Source organism: Corvus kubaryi, unplaced genomic scaffold, assembly GCF_017639235.1.
Source record: "Corvus kubaryi isolate FWS band 111438036 unplaced genomic scaffold, C.kubaryi_AGA036_p1.0 126, whole genome shotgun sequence".
In the NCBI taxonomy this organism is placed as follows: Eukaryota; Metazoa; Chordata; class Aves; order Passeriformes; family Corvidae; genus Corvus; species Corvus kubaryi.
In genome coordinates, this window is record NW_024580661.1 from 1,671,305 (window position 1) to 1,689,820 (window position 18,516).

The window sequence follows — 18,516 nt, forward strand, 5'->3', positions numbered from 1 at the left end:
ACAGAATCGTCATCAAATCACAGAATGATTTTGGGTTGGAAGGGACCTCAAAGCCCATCCAGTTCCATGGGCAGGGACACCTTCCACTGTCCCAGGCTGCTCCAAGCCCCAGTGTCCAACCTGGCCTTGGGCACTGCCAGGGATGCAGGGGCAGCTCCAGCTGCTCTGGGCAACCAGTTCTGGGAGCAGAACCCCCGTCACCCCACATTTCACCACTGCCCAGGAGATCTCTCCCAAACTCGGCTTCTGCTCTGGAAGAAACCCACTGACAGCCACTCAAAAGTAATTATTTTTATTTCAACTCTATAAAGTATACAACAGGCACTCGGCAATTACAGCTGCAGGGGGAGTACAGAGCGAAACAAAAGCCATGGAAGTTTATGATAAAAAACCCAAAGTTCCTCAGTCAACATCCACAGAGTGCAAGCGGCCGATGGCCAGGGCGTGACCGACATCTGCCCGACAAACAAAACCTCTGCCATGGAAGGAGAGAAAATCAGAGTATAAAACACGGGGCTGGGGTAAAACCAGCGCAAATCGGGACTCGGGGGGAGAGGCAACTCCAAATGGGAATTTCCCCTTTTTCTGAGAAAGCCCTAAAAGCGCCCAAGTCTCGGTGTCAGGGTTGAGGAGCCGCGGAGCAGCTTCCAGGGCTCATCCCCGTGGATGCAGGGAACGGGGGAGGGAAAAGCACAGATCCTGTTGGGGGCTGTGTGGGATGGCACGGATGGGTGGGATCTGCAGAGCTTAGCAAAACAGGAATACCTGTCTATGGACTGCTAGGACGTCAGAGAGTAGTTTGACCCGCACATCACATTTATACATTTCACAGAAATGACTCTGTATCTCATTAACAGATACACAGCTCTGGTACATTGAACAGAAATCAGAGAACGACGTCATCATTTCTGGAATTCATCGAGATCAGATAATAAAGGCTTAGAAATCGGTAGCAGAAAGAACTGTAAAACGCAGCAAGCTAAGAAAGGACGACAGTTTGAGGTGTGTTTGTCTTTGTCATGCAGCATAACACCAAATTTGTCTTTTTTTTTTTTTTAATAAGATGCCATGGATTTAAGGCACTTGCAACAATGCCAGATAGCCAGTGACGTTCTAGAACTATGGGACAGATGGGTGGACAGGACAGCTGACAGAAAGTTTAATCATACTGACAAATATGACATTAATTCAAGTCTACCTCGACCTAAAAACATTACATTACAAATAAGGAAATGAAGGAATAATGCCATGGAACTGGAAAAGAACAGAAAAGTTCTGTGTGACCCACAAAATACCGACACGAAAATACCTATTTACAGAAATATCTGCTCGTGGTCCTGTTGTTGAAGAGGAGTTTGCTGTGGGCAGTGCAGCTCCAGGAGAAGCTACGACACCAATCAAAGCCCCTCTGGAAACACGGGAGCTGATTCCCCCTTCCCTAAAAAACGCCGTCGTCCCGTAGGTCAGGAAAGGAGACAAAGAAATAAGGACAGGAGGTGGAAACACGGAGGCAATCCCTTGTTGTGGATATATAGAGATATATATAAAGCAACTTAAATATATTCTTATAACTGAAGGCTTATCATATACATATGCGAAGTGTTAATGCTCAGGAGAGGCCATGGAAAGTCGAGTGAGGTGTTTGATATCAAAATAAACTCAGGTTCAGCACAGTGCACGCTGCAGGTATCAATTCTCATGCCTGGCACAAGGGAAAAAAAGGGACAGGAAAAAGAAACCCAACTCCTCAGCCCATTCTAGACCCTCCTTCCTGCCACGTTTTCGGGCTGTCCCCCAAATCCTCGTGGTGCTTTCTCCTCCTCGCCTGCCAACTGCATCTGGTGTCACCATCCTGGGACAAACTCCTACAGAAAGCTGTCCCCACGGAGTGGAAATCCAGGGGGATGTGAGGGAAGAATTTGGCTGTTAGGCCTGTTTAAGATGCCTGGTGAGTGTTTTAGCCCTCATGCTCAGCCTTGGCTCTCAGTGCTGTCCATCCCTCCGAGAAAGGTGGGAAAGCCAGCAGGTGCTGCCTTTTCCCTGTGGTCTTGAAGGCAAATGAAGTTTTAATGTTAAAGAACACCAGAAGTGACTGTGCCAGAGGTGTGGCCTCACCCTCTGGAAAACAGAGGGGATTCCAGAGCCACAGACTGGTTTCAAAGGTGTCACACGACCCAGCTCATGTTAAACAGCAGACACGGCCCATGCTGTCAAGATACCCTTTTAATTAAATCCTTCCATGAAAAACATGCAAAAGAGTTGGGATTTAGCAGCAGGGAAGGAATTTTTTACTGCTCAAACAGACCTTTTCCATGTAATATGTGGGAAAAGCCCTTGCCAGCAAGACTTGATCTTTCCACAGTCAGCTCTTGGCAGCTGAGCTCAAACGGGGCAGCACCTGCTCACCCACAGCACGGGTTGCAATGAGAGGACCTTTAAGGTCCCTTCCAACCCAAACCATTCCATCATTCCATGATTCTGTGGTTCTTTGGGGCAAGGTCTCTCAGAGAGACCAGAAGCTGATGTTTCCAGCTGGATAATGGGATAAACCTTTAGTCCTGTGGATAGGCAATAAACAGGCGCCCAGGACAGGATCCCTCTGCTGCATCCCATAAACCAGAGAGGAGAATTCAAGCAAAGGAAAAGCAGTGGAAGTGAGGGAAAAGTAGATCCTGATAATATTGTTTTCCCCAGCTCTTTCTTCCATACACATTTGGCCATCCCTGTGTTAAGCACAGACATTTTGACCTGGCATGCTGGAGACTTCACAGGGATAATCCATTTCCCATTGAATTCCACTGACTTTCCTGTGGAGCTCCTTAGCCTGGAGAGGCATTGGGATTACTGGCGATGTTCCATCAGAGCCAGGACTTTTATTTTAATGAGATCCTTTAAACATGGAAGAGATGCAGACACGGAACCATCAGGATGGAGAACAAAGCCTCTGCTACATATTCCTGACAGGATGGATCAGGGACAAGCACTTCCCGAGTGAGGGATGGACAGAGCACCTCGAAAGGACATCACAGCTCTCACGTTTTTCCCTTTGGGCCTAAAAAGGTCAAAGGTATCCTTAATTTTATGCCTAATCAATCAGCCTGGTGGGCTGCTGTTGCTTTGTTCCAGGACTGTGATGAAAGCACTGTGAAGTGCATCAGTAGATGTGAAATGGATCAGTAGATGTGAAATGGATCAATAGATGTACAATGGATCAATAATGTGCAATGGATCAATAATGTGCAATGGATCAACGGATGCACAGTGGATCAATGGATGCACAGTGCAGCAATAATGTGCAATGGATCAATGGATGCACAGTGGATCAACAGATGCACAATGGATCAATAATACGCAATGGATCGATAGATGCACAATGGATCAATAATACGCAATGGATCGATGGATGCACAATGGATCAATAATGTGCAATGGATCAATGGATGCACAATGGATCAATAATACGCAACGGACCGATGGATGCACAGTGCAGCAATAATGTGCAATGGATCAATGGATGCACAGTGGATCAACGGATGCACAGTGCAGCAATAATGTGCAATGGATCGAGGGATGCACAATGGATCAATAATGTGCAATGGATTGATGGATGCACAATGGATCAATAACGTGCAATGGATCAGTGGATGCACAGTGGATTCACTCCACGATCTGCTCTTCCCGTGCCGTGCTGGTGCCCAGGGAAAGGAGAAGCGGCCGCCCGCAGGCGCTGCTGGCCCACGAGAGGAGCGGCCCCGCTGTGCCTCGGCAGCACCGGCAGCACACACCAGTGGGTGTGCTTGTGCTTGGGCAGGCTGAGCCAAACCGATTCCAACGCAAGGAGGAAAGGGAACATTCAGTCTCGTCGGGAATACTGCTCGGAAAGGAGAAGGGCACACTCCCTCTGCTGCGATGGGAGCGCTGTGCCCGCGCTCCTCCTGGGCCCCGGTGCTGCCCTGCCGGGCTCGGAGGGTGGGAACAGCCCAAATCCTGCACAGGAGGAGTGCAGCACTTCATAAATTACTAGTGATCCTACGGAAAAAGCAGCTGGAATTAAGTGCCTCTTACTCTACGGATCTCTCACTCTGCTAACCAGGAGTGTGCCCGGATCTCTGAGGCAACAGAAGAGGAGTTCTGTGCCGGAGAAAGGCTCTGTGCCAGGACCAGCATGTCCACCAGGTCACGTTCCAACAGAAAACATGGAGAGCACTATTGTCACTAAGCAGGAAGTCCTAATGCCACTGGAGTTACTGGAGCAGCATCAATCAAGGCATCATGGTGACCCCGAGCACGAATCCTCCCCAATTCCGGTCTTCCCGTTCCGCTGGCAGCCACGTCCCAGGAAAAGCTGTCCTCGGCAAGGCAGAAGCAGGTAAGAGAAAGAACATTAAAAATCTATGTCCCATCCTGAGTTGTCGTCAGGGGGTGGCTCGTCACTGTCCTCTGGGAAGCTGTCAAAGTTGCTTGTGTCCGTGGGAGACGCGACCTGCGGGGAGAAGAGCGACAAGAAGGGGATGTTCATCCCAGTGCTGACATTCCCTCTCCATCCCACGGCCACGGGCATCCCAGAGAATCCCCAGGCAGCCAGGGAAGTGCTGCACGCACAGCTTTTTGCTGGGGGATTTCCCTCAGCTCCCCACGTCTCCTGAATTTTCCCACCCCTTGGAACAAGGTTATCACAACAGACTTGGAAAAAGCCTCCCCAGAGCCCAGGATTTCCCATCCATGGCTCCAGGATCCTGAGCTTTAAAGGATCAGGATCCTGATCCTTCAAACTTCCTGGCAAGCCTTGCTCAGCCACAGGATCCTTCCAGAGAAGCCCATCTTCCCAGGATGAAGGCCAAGCACATTTCTTTTTTTGGAAATCGTGACATTTGAAATCGACCCTGGCTACAGAATGTCTGATTTTCCTGCTTCGTGACAGTGAGGGAAACTTTCTTCCAGTGAGGATTTGATGAAGTCAATACAGTAAAAAAAATCAACAATATAAGAGGAAACCAGCAGCTCTCCATCCCAAAATAATCAGAGTCTTACAAGAAATTCAATACGTTAAGCTTTACCCAGAGCAGGAAAACACTGCAGTTTTCCGTCATTTCACCTGTGGAAGAGCCTGAGCCAGGGGCCACCTGGCAGTCACTGACTCACAGAATTCCAGCAAGGTTTGGGTTGGAAGGACCTTAAAGCCCATCCAGTGCCACCCCTGCCATGGGCAGGGACACCTTCCACTGTCCCAGGCTGCTCCAAGCCCCAGTGTCCAGCCTGGCCTTGGGCACTGCCAGGGATCCAGGGGCAGCCCCAGCTGCTCTGGGCACCCTGCGCCAGAGCCTCCCCTCCCTCACAGGAAGATTTTTTTTCCAATATCCAGCCTGGATTGATCCCAGGGATTGCCCCGACCCACCTGGCCTTGTTAACCCTCCCGAAATTCCCATTTCACGCTGGATGCTGCTGCAAGCCTTCGGAAAAGAGGGGAGCTCCAACTCCAGCTCTAAATTTAACGTTTAAATTTAATGTCTGCCCAACTTCATCAGCATTTTCCTGTTGCTGAACACACACCTTGGGGGAAATCAGGATTATGGAACAGCTAGCTTGTTTTGGAAAAATAAACCCGCCCTATGGAATCTTCATTTAAAAAGCTTTAATTTCTTTCTGATTATCTGGATCCGCTGACTTTGCAGGTGCTCCTTCACCCTTTGCTTCCTCAGCTCATCTTTGGAAGAGTCCTGAGCTTTTAAGGAGAGGTAAAATCACCGGTTCCAGCTGTGGTATCAAGGCTCAGCGGTGTCCTAGCAGCAGGTTGTAAATTGGGATCTTTCCAGAAATCCCGTGGAGCAAGAGCTCTTTGATTGCTTCACTGGCAAGTGCCACATAACAAATGAGAGTTAAAGAGCTGGGAAAAACCTTTTTTCTTAAAAAATAGGATCTAATCTATATGCTTGGCCCTACTGGCTCCTTCCCAGCTGACAAGGATAGGTGGATTGAAGGAAAAATGGATGTCTGCTCGCAGAGCTGTGTTTTGGGTCCCTTTTCAGAGTGGCAGTTGAGACTTTGCCAAAAAAACTTGTGGAAAATGAGCTGGAGCGGGACTGACAGCTCTGAGGTTGACAAAATCCACAGTTCATGGGTTTGGAGAGGATCTCAGGAGCAGGGCTGGAGGAGATGCTGCTCTTAAGAGCTCAGGGAAAGGATGAGCTTTGCTGAACCGGGATTAGGGCCAGCCTGGAGCTGTCCTGGAAGAGGATTCCTCGGAAGAGGGCAGGATGCTCCCATCTACTCCGGTCAGCCTTGCTATGTGGGGTAAGAGCAGTGTTGGAAATGCTCCTACTAAACTGAAAATCCACCAAAACCAGTTGGGAAAACATCCTGGAGTTCTTCAGGCTACTCGGACATCCTGCATTTCTAAAGCAGGAATTGCAGCAGGATGTGAAGGAGCAAACTTGACTTCACTGCCTGACTCGAAATGTGGTCCTGCTGATGAATTGATAGGCATTAAAAAGAGGCCAAGGCCAGGTTGGACACTGGGGCTTGGAGCAGTCTGGGATAGTGGAAGGTGTCCCTGCCCATGGAAGGTGGTGGAACTGGATGATCTTGAAGGTCCCTTCCAAGCCAAACCATCCCAGAATTGTTGATTGAGCTTAACAGACAAAAAGCCCAGCCAAACCCAGCTTTGATCTCTAAAACATTTCTGAGCTGTTTAGGGAGGTATTCGCCAAGTCCTGTTTTCTCCCACTGACTCCAGGGGCTCCTGCATCCCACAGGGTGAAAGGGGGGTGGGAAACCCTCCTGCTCTTTCCCTAAGCACTCTTTGGGATGGCGGATTCAGCCCCGGAGCTGTGCCTGCCCCTGCTGCAGGAACTGCGGGCCGGAGCAATGGGGTGCAATTAAAGCCCCATTAATGGCATTCTCCCGGTGATCCCGAGGGATTAAACTGGAACAAGGAGGAGAGGCTGCAGGACAGAAGGGGGCGAGGTAATTTCTGTCAGCTAATCCTGTTTGGTTTCCCTTTGCAGCCGGGCTTTGAGGGCAGAGAGCTCACAAAGACATCAAAGGAAGGGCTTTGCTCCAAAGGAAAATGAGCGGAGCTGTCCCTCCGCGCCCGCTCCCGGTTAAACATCAACAGCGCTTTTCATGTAGGACATGGATGCGGGGAAAAGGGGCACAGGCACAAAAGACAGCACAGAAGGGAAGGGTAACGTGAGTTAAAAGGGAGATGGCATCCAAATCCCACTTGCCTTTCCAAGGAAATGAGAATAAAGGAGAAGGGAAGAGGATGCAGCAGAGAGAAGGGGTGGAAGGGGCAGCTCTGCACTGAGATGGGAAAAGGAGATGCAGAAACAAGCAGAGCAGGTGAGAGAGAGGAAAATGTGTTGGAATGAGTGATCCTGCCTCTATCTCCTGCTGCAAAGGGGATTTCTCCATGGCTGTGCCCTCCCCAAACTGCCTTCCAAGCTCAGCTGGGAATGGGCCTGAAGTGCCTTCTTCAAGCATCTCCAGAAGAAACGAAGCACATTATTCCCTTCACCCCATGCACCACTGCCCAAAGCTCATGGCATCCCCGAGGAACTGGCCAGAGAGGAGGAAACAACAACAGGAAAACTTACACTTGGGATTATGGGAGGCGTCAGTGTCCCTTTCCGTAACCCTTCCCAGTTAAAGCCTTCAAACCATCTGAAGGGAGGGAAGAATCCGAAGTTAGACAGGTGTAGCACAAAAAGAAAAGAAAATGGCTTAAACAACAGGCTTCATCTCCCACAGACCTTGCCTAAAAATCCCTTTGGAATTTTTCCTGTCATCTTTTTTTTTGGGACGAGGGAGGAAGAGTGTGCAGCAACCCCGTGGTGATGCCACACAAGTGGAAATGGCCAACACTCAGATGGGAACCATTCCTTGCTGCAGGTTCCCTGGAAGCTGCTCCTTCCCTTCCAAAGGGTGGATCCCTCCCACAGGAAACCCAAAATGCCCTTTTTCCTATGGAATTTGGTTCGTTCCCCACTTCATGCTCAAGGATGTCCCATTTGTGGTTTTCCTCAGGTTTGCCCAAGGTGGGTGGATGAGCCCTGAGCCTCCCCCCAAAAATATCCATCCAATCCATTCCTGCTTGCTGTGGGGATGGAAGAAGAGAAAATCCAGCATGGATGGATAAGATAAATTGTTCCTGGAATGGGTCTCTCACCTGTTCTTATCCCAAAAAACTCCTAAGACATCATTTAAGCCTCCCATGGGAACAAAAGGGAGGATGAATTTACATTATGGACAGAAAGGAGATTTTAGGAGAAAATCGAGGTGTTTGAAATGCCCCTTTCTGGGGGTTGGAGTTGCTGGCTGCTGCAGGAGACACTTACTTGTGCTTTTGGATATCTTTCACTCCATTTTTCAAGTTCCCTAATCTTTCTGATGGATTGTCCCTGTAAAAGGAATAACAAATCCTAAATCCCTCTGACCAGCCCATTTCTTTGCAGACAACACCAAGGCTTTTTTGGTTTTTTTCTTTCATCCACTTACCTGCATAGTTTTTTAATTAAATTAGCAGCATTTTTGGCAATCTTCTTTGGAAATTCGATCATGTCTATCCCCCTTAATATGATGTTATAGGTCTTCATGGGGTCTGGGCCTGAGAAAGGGGGACTTCAGAAGGCACAGGGAAGGAAAAAAAGATTAAAAACTCATCTTTAATCAAAATCTGTCTTAAAAAACAGCACCGAAGTCTGATAGAATAAATCCAGACGAGCAAAGGTAGATGTCAACCAGGAATGCTTTGCTTCCCACAATCCTAACCGTTTGTCAAGGAGCTCTGGAATTCAGGGATGTTGGCCTCAGGGAAGCACCAAGAATAAGTTTTCCATGCTAAATCTCTTCTTCCCATGGCAGCCACATCCCAAGAGCCCGAGGCAGGAGGCTCTGAGCAGCAGTCCCTGGCTTATCTCTGTGTGATGGCACCTGATTCCAGGGGGATGCATTGGTTTTCCATGGATGGGGGGGGTTGTGTCCAGCCCCGAAGGATGGGCAGCTGGAGGAGGGGGATCCTTCCCCAGCTCCTGGGGGTGAGCTATGGGGGATGAGGTGAGGAAGCTCCAGGAAGCCACCACTGCCAAGAGCAGCAGTGATATCCCAAATTAAATACGGGAAGGGATGGATGGAGCCGAATCCACCTCCTCCTTTCCAGCAGTGGGGAACCTCCCCAGCTGAGTCCCTTTTCCCATCATCTCCAGACCATTCAGGGCCAAACCCTTCCCCCTTTCCCATCATCTCCAGACCATTCAGGGCCAAACCCTTCCCTTTTTCCCATCCTTTCTGGACCATTCAGGGCCAAACCCTTCCCTTTTCCCATCATCTCCAGACCATTCAGGGCCAAACCCTTCCCCTTTTCCCATCATCTCCAGACCATTCAGGGCCAAACCCTTCCCCTTTTCCCATCATCTCCAGACCATTCAGGGCCAAACCTTCCCCTTTTCCCATCATTTCCAGCCCATTCAGGGCCAAACCCTTCCCCTCTTCCCATCATTTCCAGCCCATTCAGGGCCAAAAAGAGATGATTTGAGTGGAAAAGGCACCGTGGCATTCCCTGGCCCAGCCCTGGCCCTGGCCTGGCCTGATCGGGGTGACAAGGGCAGAAAGGTTGAGATGAGTTTCGATGGCCATACCTGCCAGTCAGGAGCTCGTACATCAGGATTCCCAGGGACCAGTAGTCTGCCGAAATGTCGTGACCTTTGTTCAGGATGATCTCGGGGGCGACGTACTCCGGGGTGCCACAGAAAGTCCATGTTTTCTTTCCAAATCCTATTTTCTTTGCAAAGCCAAAATCGACCTGGGGGAAAGGGCAGGGGAGCGTCAGGGCAGGGCATCAGAGGGAATGTCAGCCCTGGGCTCTGCTTCTCTTGAAGTGAAGCAAGGCAGAAAGGAGGATTCCTCATGGGAATTTTCTCCTAATTAAGCACCGAGGGTCGTTCCAAGACCAGGGAACTACAGTGACCTTTTTGCTGATTTATCCTCCGGAATATTCCCATGAGGGAGGCAAACACCAGCACCGAGGGTTTCTTGGGGGCTGGAACTTTCTATCACTCACAGCACAGGTTGATTAATTTTGCTTTTTTTCTTTTAAATTTAATTTAACTCGGGCAAGGAATGGTTTTAAGCTGGGAGAGCTCTGGACAGGTAAGCTGGGACAGGTGAGTTGGCACTTGTCCTACACAGTGGGACGTTCTAAATGTCACAGAATTCCAGCTGCAAGGGTTGCAAGGGACCTCAAAGCCCATCCAGTGCCACCCCTGCCATGGGCAGGGACACCTCCCACTGTCCCAGGCTGCTCCAAGCCCCAATGTCCAGCCTGGCCTTGGGCACTGCCAGGGATCCAGGGGCAGCCCCAGCTGCTCTGGGCACCCTGTGCCAGGGCCTGCCCACCCTCCCAGGGAACAATTCCTTCCCATCCTCTGATGGGAATGATGACCTTGCTATCTTCTACCACCCTCCACCTCACAGGAGCCCAGCGCTGGGAAATGCTTCAGAGGGCAAACCCCGATGTCACTCAGAAGGTGACACATGGCAGCTGCCACCAGGCCGTGATGGTGGCTGAGTCACTGTCCCCAGCTGCTCCTGCCCCAAAGAGCCCCCAAACCCAGAAACAGAGCCCTTGGCCCCCCATGACTCCCAGGGGGCATCAGCCCCTCCTGGGCCAGCTCCGTTTAGGGGTCCTGTCCTTCACTGGTGGCTTCCCAAGGGCCCACATCCTGCAGCACCTCCCACCAAGGGGACTCCTCTCCTCTCCTCTTGTCTCCTCTCCTCTTGTCTCCTCTCCTCTCGTCTCCTCTCGTCTCCTCTCCTCTCCTCTCCCCCTAACAAGCAGGGCACCTCTACCCTCAGTTCTGAGGCAAACAGGTCTTTTTTGCCCAAGACAGCTGGGTGGCTTTCTCCCAATGCTCCTTTCTCATCATTCCAGGAGCACAGATCTGAATCCTGAGGCAGAACCAGCATTTCTCAGCTCAGCCATACCCTGAGCCCTGCTGGAAGCCAGGAAAACATCCCGGTGGTGATGACAACGCCTGGCCCTGATCTCCTCTCAGCACCCCCCGATTGGGGGGCTTTGCTCCTGACCCTCTCTGGCCAAACCTGTGTGGGATTTGGGGGGGATTTTTTTGGCACTCACCAGCTTGGCATAACCTCGGTGATCCAGAATGAGGTTCTCTGGCTTGAGGTCCCGATAAATGATCCCTTTGGAATGCAAGTAGGCAAAGGCTTCCACCACGCACGCCGTGTAAAACCTCGTCGTGGAATCCTCAAACGAACCCCTGCGGAAAGGAGGGAGGGAAAAGGGGGATAAAGCCATTGGATGAATCCCTGGGAAGTGGTTTCCTTCCCCACGGAATTCATTCTGCTGTTAAAACTCTTAGCACTGCAGTAAAATCACTGGAAAGTTCCTGTTGCTAAACTCACCTTTATGTCTCTATCTAATTAAATTCCCATTTTGGAAGCAGCCTCTGCCTCCAATACCTGAAACTATTTTTAGGTTTATTCTAGAATTTAGAAATAAAACCCTGAAATCCTTGTCTTGTAAGCAAAAAGTGTTTTTTCCTAATCCCAGCTTTGGTTTTTGAGTGTTAAAACTCCTTTGAGGTGTGGAGATAGGTTCTGTATTGATGCTCCTAACTGAGACAAAAGGCAGGAAAATCACAGCTGCTGGGACTTGAAGCATTAATTCAAACTCCAAACTGCACCTCTGGATCCTTGTTTCAACAGTTTTCCAAGGAAAACCACATCCCCCCGCCTGCTGGGAGCTGGCTGGGATCAGGAGGGTGTCTAAGCTAGGTGGCAGCAGAACCTCAGTTTAAATCCCAGAGAATTAAAGATGGAATTCTTAGGCTCTGACAAAAGAACAGGGAAAATCCCACCCAGCACCTGCTAACTTTGCTCCAGTTCCCGTTTTGGTGAGAAAAAGGCTGCTGGGAACAGGAAGAACTGGAGGAAAATTTGTTCTGGGGAATGAAAAGACAATTTAATCTTGGCTTTCTGATCAACCTTTCCAAATGTAATGGAATTCTGGGCCAGTGATGAGGCTATTCCAATTCAATTCCCTGCTCCATGGGCACATCCCACGGGCACCCAAACACTCCAAGGCCAACCCTCCCAAGGCAGGGTTTGGGGCATTATATGCTTTCCTAGCTGGTTTTTTTCCATGTCACTGCTGCACCCTGATGGAACAGTGCTCCTGGCAGGGTGTGGATTTTGATTCCCACTTGGATCAGCAGCCTTGGTGTAACATGGGACATCTGGGCCGACACATAGCTCTTGATTTGCTCCTCCTCATTGCTCTCAGTCCTGGCTGGGCCATGAATCTCGGGAAATATTGATGGATATTATTTCTCAGTGTCCCTGCAGCAGAGCTGGAAGTTGCTCTTCACACAGAGGGAGCAAACACAGGGATGGGAAAAGCTCTGTGATGGGAAATTGTGATTTAAAAACTGTGACATCAAAAGGACCTGCAGCTCCTGGAGCAAATCCAGAGGAGGTCACGGAGCTGCTCCCAGGGCTGGAGCAGCTCTGGAGCCAGCCTGGGAGGGCTGGGGGTGCTCCCCTGGAGAGGAGAAGGCTCCAGGGAGAGCTCAGAGCCCCCTGCAGGGCCTAAAGGGGCTCCAGGAGAGCTGGAGAGGGACTGGGGACAAGGCATGGAGGGACAGGACACAGGGAATGGCTTCCCAGTGCCAGAGGGCAGGGCTGGATGGGAGATTGGGAAGGAATTGTTCCCTGGCAGGGTGGGCAGGCCCTGGCACAGGGTGCCCAGAGCAGCTGGGGCTGCCCCTGGATCCCTGGCAGTGCCCAAGGCCAGGCTGGACATTGGGGCTTGGAGCAGCCTGGGACAGTGGAAGGTGTCCCTGCCCATGGCAGGGGGGGGATGGGATGGGATGGGCTTTGAGGCCCTTTCCAACCCTTCCAAGGGGAATTCTGTGACATTTAGAACGTCCCACTGTGCAGGACAAGTGCCAGCTCACCTGTCCCTGAGAATTGTCCAGAGCTCTCCCCCCAGGCAGGCCTCCATCAGCATGTACAGGTACTTGCTGTCCTTGAACGTCCTGTAGAGCCTGACGTGGCAACCAGAAAATCAGGAATAAATCCGTTATCCAAGCACTGAACTTGCTGGTCCGACAGAGTTTAAAGGGCTCACTTTAAAGAGCTGAAATGTTCTTCCTCTTCCTCCCAAGAAGGAATGGGGAGGAAAAACTGCCCCAAGGATGGGCCAGGCTTTGTGACCCATCCACAGTTCTGAACTGTGCTCCAAAATCCATGCTCTGTGTTCAGCAGGATTTTCTAATGATATTCCATTAATCAGAGTGATACATGTGTTTAATAATGTGAAATAAATATGGGGAAAAAGCCCAGAGAATTCTTTCTTTCTACTTAATTTTAACCTTCAGCTGCTTTGGTATTTCCCATTCCATGTACGACTTTATCCAGCCAGGCTTCCAGCAGGGTGTGCATACTGGGAAGGTTCCTTTGCAGCTGTTTGGATATCAATTTTAATCACTGGATATCAATTTTTATGATTGCTTATATTAAATTAATTTTATTATTGCTTCTATTAAATTTTATAATTGTTGATGAATTTTAATAATTTCTGCAGGAGAAGGGAATGCTGAGGGTGACTGCTGGTGCAATTCCTGCATTCCTGGCAGTTTGCAGGAGTTACAAACTCGGGAGGTAAAAATTCTAGGAGTTCAAAATTCAAGAGCTGCTGCCACACGATGGAAATGAAACCAGGTGGGTGGGTTTGCAGATTCCAGCTCTTCCCTGCTAATCCCAGTTATTATTTTGATGGAGCTGTGTGATAGATTAGGGGGAAAACACTGCAGGATTTGGTTCCTTTGGAAGACAACTATTTACATTTATATTTATATTGATATTTATATTATATTTCCCTTTATTTTACATTTACATTTATATTTACATTTAATTTATATTTATATTTATATTTATATTTATATTTATATTTATATTTACATTTACATTTACATTATATCTATATTATATTTATATTTACCTTTATTTTAGATTTAGATTTTGATTTAGATCTAGATTTATTGTATATTTATATTTATATTTATATTTATATTATATTTACCTTTATTTTATATTTACATTTATATTTACAGTTCATTTACATTATATATTTATATTTATATTTATTTATAATTATATTTACCTTTATTTTATATTTACATTTATATTTAAATTTACACTTAATTTATCTTTTATTTATATTTATATTTATTTTATATTTACATTTATTTTATATTTATATTTAGATTTATTGTATATTTATATTATATTTACCTTTATTTTATATTTACATTTATATCTACAGTTAATTTACATTTATTATTATATTTATATTTATATTTATATTTACATTTAATTTATCTTAATCTTTATCTCTAATTTATATTTATATTTATATTTATTTTTATTTTTTTATTTATTTTATATTTACACTTACATTTATATTTATATTTACATTTATTTTATATTTATTATATTTACCTTTATTTTATATTTACATTTATATTTAAATTTATATTTATTTTATCTTTATTTTATATTTATATTTATATTTATATTTATATTTATATTTACATTTATATTTATATTTATACTTAACCAATGGTCAGTTATAACTGACCATTAAATAATGCTGAAATTCATGGGTTTAACAAAAATGCCCCCACTTCTTTCTTGCCACTTGGACAAAATCTCATTTATCTTAATAAATTTCAGCTCCATTGAGGTTTACAGAAAACTTCAAGAATCCAAAATGTCATTTCTCTTTTTAAATTCCTCGGTAATTGAAATGCTACTGAAATATTTGCCCTAATTAAGGCAGCCCTGCTGAAAATTTTATGGGAGTTAAATCTGGCCTTAAATGTGCAGATTACAAAAAAAAAATAAATATTACTTATTAGCCGTGGTGGAAGGATAAAGCTTAGACACACGAAAGGGCATAAGTTCAGTCTTAGTTTAAATGCCACAACTCCTGAATAACTCCTTTATTTATTTCCTTATTCCTGGCGATATTTGCAGCTGTTTGGCCCCGATCCAACCCAGAGCATTTTGTTCTGTTTGAGTTTTGGGTTATCCAAAAGCCGGTTTCATTCAGTGCCCCTTGGCCTCTCCTGCTCCTTTGGCCTGGTTGGATTCATTTTCATAACCAAACCCAACTATTCTTCACTGACTTTTTAACCAACACAATGAAATAAGAAAAACAACCGAGTTCTTCGGGAATTTTGTCTCTTCCATTCTGATATTCCAGAGGTTGTGTCCTTGCTCCAAGATTATTCTAACGCCCCCCCCCTCTTTTATCCGTCAGCTCAAAACTGAATTAATAACTGAAATATTCAAATTTCTGCCCATTGCACCGAGAAAAAAGTGATTCCAGCTGGTTCAAGAAAGGGAATAAACAGGTTGGGATCATTTTAGGATAGAAAGAAGGAATTTTAGGAAGCAGATACCGAGTTGGATCCATCAAATATTTTCTAGCAATACCAAAAGGCTGGACTTTGTGACTTGGAAAGTCCCTTCCCAGAGCAGGGTTTCCATGGGGTATTAAATATAACTCAGGGATGGCTGTGACCCTAAAAGGTGGGAATTACTGCAGGATATGGAAGGAGAAGACCTCCAGCTACCACATCCTTGTTCTGCTTCCCCGCCGAAGGATGAAAAGCAGGAATGAAGCAGGATTTCACTTATCAGCCTTGAGCATCAGTGGCTCCGTGAAGAGAGGTTTGGAGGCTCAGGTTTTATTTGGAGTGGGCATTTCTGGGAATGGTGGCTTGGCTGGCCCTGCACTTCCCCTCTCATCCCAAAACACCTCAGCCATCCAAAAATCCAGAGGCTGGAATAGCCCACAGGGAATGTTTGGCTCCGTCCTGAGTAACAAGGAATGTTTATGGATCCAGCAGCACATCCTGAAGGGAATGGCAGCCGGGCAGGGTCGGGCTCCAGCTGTCACCCATGAATCAGAGGAGAAGCCATGGGCTCCAGGGGAATCCCAGGGATCAAGAAAGGAAACACCCCCTGAGTGCCCCGGCCTGGCCACACGCTTCCCTCGGGATTCATCCCAGGGGTTTGGTTTCAGCCCGGGTTTGTTTGTGTCTCCTGAGCAATTTCTGGGAGTGGGGCTCATCTCCTATGGCAAAAAAAGTTTTCCAGGCATCTGCGAGGGTGGGATGAGGCAGCTTTGGCTTGGATGCCCTTCCCAGAGATCCTCAGCACCCACTGCTCCATCCTGAGCTGCAGCATCCTCTGTCCTCACAGCCCCTGAAAAGCCAGGGAATGTTGTTATTAGGGTGGAAACAACCAAAACTGCCTGGCACTCCCTTATATTCCCTGGAGATGTGTTAGGTTTGGGGCAGGGAGGTGGTTTTAGTGTGTTTGCCTGTGAGGAGTCCAGGGATGCTGAACTGGATTTGTCAAATATTCCCTAAAGAGAAATGCTGGACACAGCTGCTCTTCTTACAGCACTGTGTGATTTCCAAGGATGAAGCTCTGCCTTCCAGCTTCTCGTAGTGGGAAGGAAAACTCAGAAACCGGGAAGGGAAAGGAACATTAACCTTGAGCAGGGGCAAAGTCAAGTCATGGTAAATATATACCTATTTCCATATATATGTATAAATTCTTGATGGTGACTCCAGTGCCTAAAGGGGCTCCAGGAAAGCTGGAGAGGAACCTGGGACAAGGCATGGAGGGACAGGACACAGGGAATGGCTTCCCAGTGCCAGAGGGCAGGGATAGATGGGATATTGGGAAGGAATTGTTCCCTGGGAGGGTGGGCAGGCCCTGGCACAGGGTGCCCAGAGCAGCTGGGGCTGCCCCTGGATCCCTGGCAGTGCCCAAGGCCAGGCTGGACATTGGGGCTTGGAGCAGCCTGGGACAGTGGGAGGTGTCCCTGCCCATGGCAGGGGTGGCACTGGATGGGCTTTGAGGTCCTTCCAACCCAAACCATGCTGTGATTCCACATGGAGCATCTGGCAGCACCAGTGAGCTCTGCCCAGCACGTCCCTCCTGCTCCACATTCCCTTCTTGCAGGAGTGGAGCTGAAGGCTTTTCCGCGCTGGCTGGCTGATCCCTGTGTGGATGCCTGGAATGCTGAGGGCTCAGGGCCCAGGGCAGGGGGCAGTACCTGACGATGAAGTCGGAGTGGGCGCTCTGCATGATCTGCTTCTCGGAGCGGATGTGCTCCTGCTGCCGCGTGTCCACGATGTGCCGCTTCTTCAGGATCTTCATGGCGAACGTCTTGGCCTCCTCGCTCTTCAGCTGCACCTGGGCACGGCACCACAGGCCGGGGTTATCCACAGGGCATGGCCCCCTAGACAGCCCAGCTGGAATGCCAACTCCCTGCTGGGAATCCCACCTCCCTGAGATCCCACCTCCCTGAGATCCCACCTTCCTCCCTGCAATCCCACCTCCCTGCCTGCAGTCCCACCTCCCTGAGATCCCACCTTCCTCCCTGCAATCCCACCTCCCTCCCTTCCAGGAATTCCTCCCACCTCTCCACTCACGATCCAGCTTTTTAACTACATGGCTTACTGCTAAAAAAGCCAATTCTAAACACCACAATTTTTAGGGAAAAGTCAGCTGTGGGTGTGGCTCTCAGCTCAGGAGATGTTGCTCCTTGACGTCCAGCTTCCACAACCCCATTTCCTCCAGCTCACCCCAGCTGGCTCTGGCTGGGAATGGCAGCAGCACTGCCTGCTCACGGCTTTGCTTTTCACCTTAAGCCTCTGCCCCCTATTTTTAGCCTGGTGCCCTGAGCTGAGGCTGACAGGAGTTGTTTGCTTGCTCTAGGGGTAACCCTGGCAACTTCTGAACCCTGAGCCACCCCGAGGGACAGGTCCCTGTCCCAAAGCCAGCTTGGAAGGCAGCCAAGCCACCCTTCCCATCCTGGCCAGCCCTCTCAAAGGAACCCCGGTGCTGACCTCCCAGGCTTCCAACTCTGCTGAATTCCCCCGGCAGCTGCTCCCAACAATATTGCACTGAGGTGCTTTCCCTCCTTTAGAGCACGAGGTGCCATCTGGCAACTTCTGTTTTGGTGTCCTTGTAGGAATTTGGCTCCTGCCAGCAGGGAAGCAGCTTGGCTGTCACTGACCCCATCAGAAACTCTTTAGGGTTGGGAAGCAACATTCAGCAGTCAGGCTTTATTGAATGCAAGATCTGCTTTTGTATTGTTTTGGTGCCAGGAATGTGGGTTTGTGTGAGCCGTGGCACCTTGGTAGGACCATGGAATGTGCTGAGTTGGAAGAGCCCCACCAGGATGAGCCAGGCCAGCTCCTGGCCCTGCACAGACACCTCAGTAATCCCACCATGTTCCCGAGATTGTCATCCAAACTTTGCCCCGGGGCTTTTCCCAGGCCACACCCCATGACCTCGAACAGTTTCTTGTCCACCTGCTTTGTTCTGTCGTGGTTCTGGGGTCAGGGGACACCAAGAGGGATGAGATCCTCAGGAGGGATGGGATCCCCAGGGGTCAGGGAACACCAGGAG

At 48.5% G+C, this 18,516-nt stretch overlaps 1 protein-coding gene across 3 annotated transcripts in view; it reads right to left on the reverse strand.

Annotated features, from left to right (window-relative positions):
- Positions 1–276: 276 nt before the first annotated feature.
- PRKG1 (protein kinase cGMP-dependent 1) overlaps positions 277–18,516 on the reverse strand; it is a 372,819-nt gene continuing 354,579 nt past the window's right edge. For all 3 annotated transcript variants that reach the window (XM_042021848.1, XM_042021837.1, XM_042021855.1), the window contains exons 11-18: positions 17,156–17,295; positions 12,975–13,064; positions 11,135–11,276; positions 9,636–9,799; positions 8,497–8,619; positions 8,337–8,399; positions 7,596–7,662; positions 277–4,483 (exon numbers count right to left, since the gene is read on the reverse strand). In XM_042021848.1, the coding sequence (XP_041877782.1) occupies positions 4,385–4,483; positions 7,596–7,662; positions 8,337–8,399; positions 8,497–8,619; positions 9,636–9,799; positions 11,135–11,276; positions 12,975–13,064; positions 17,156–17,295 (888 nt within the window). In that variant the 3' untranslated portion in view covers positions 277–4,384. The remainder of the gene's footprint in view (positions 4,484–7,595; positions 7,663–8,336; positions 8,400–8,496; positions 8,620–9,635; positions 9,800–11,134; positions 11,277–12,974; positions 13,065–17,155; positions 17,296–18,516) is intronic.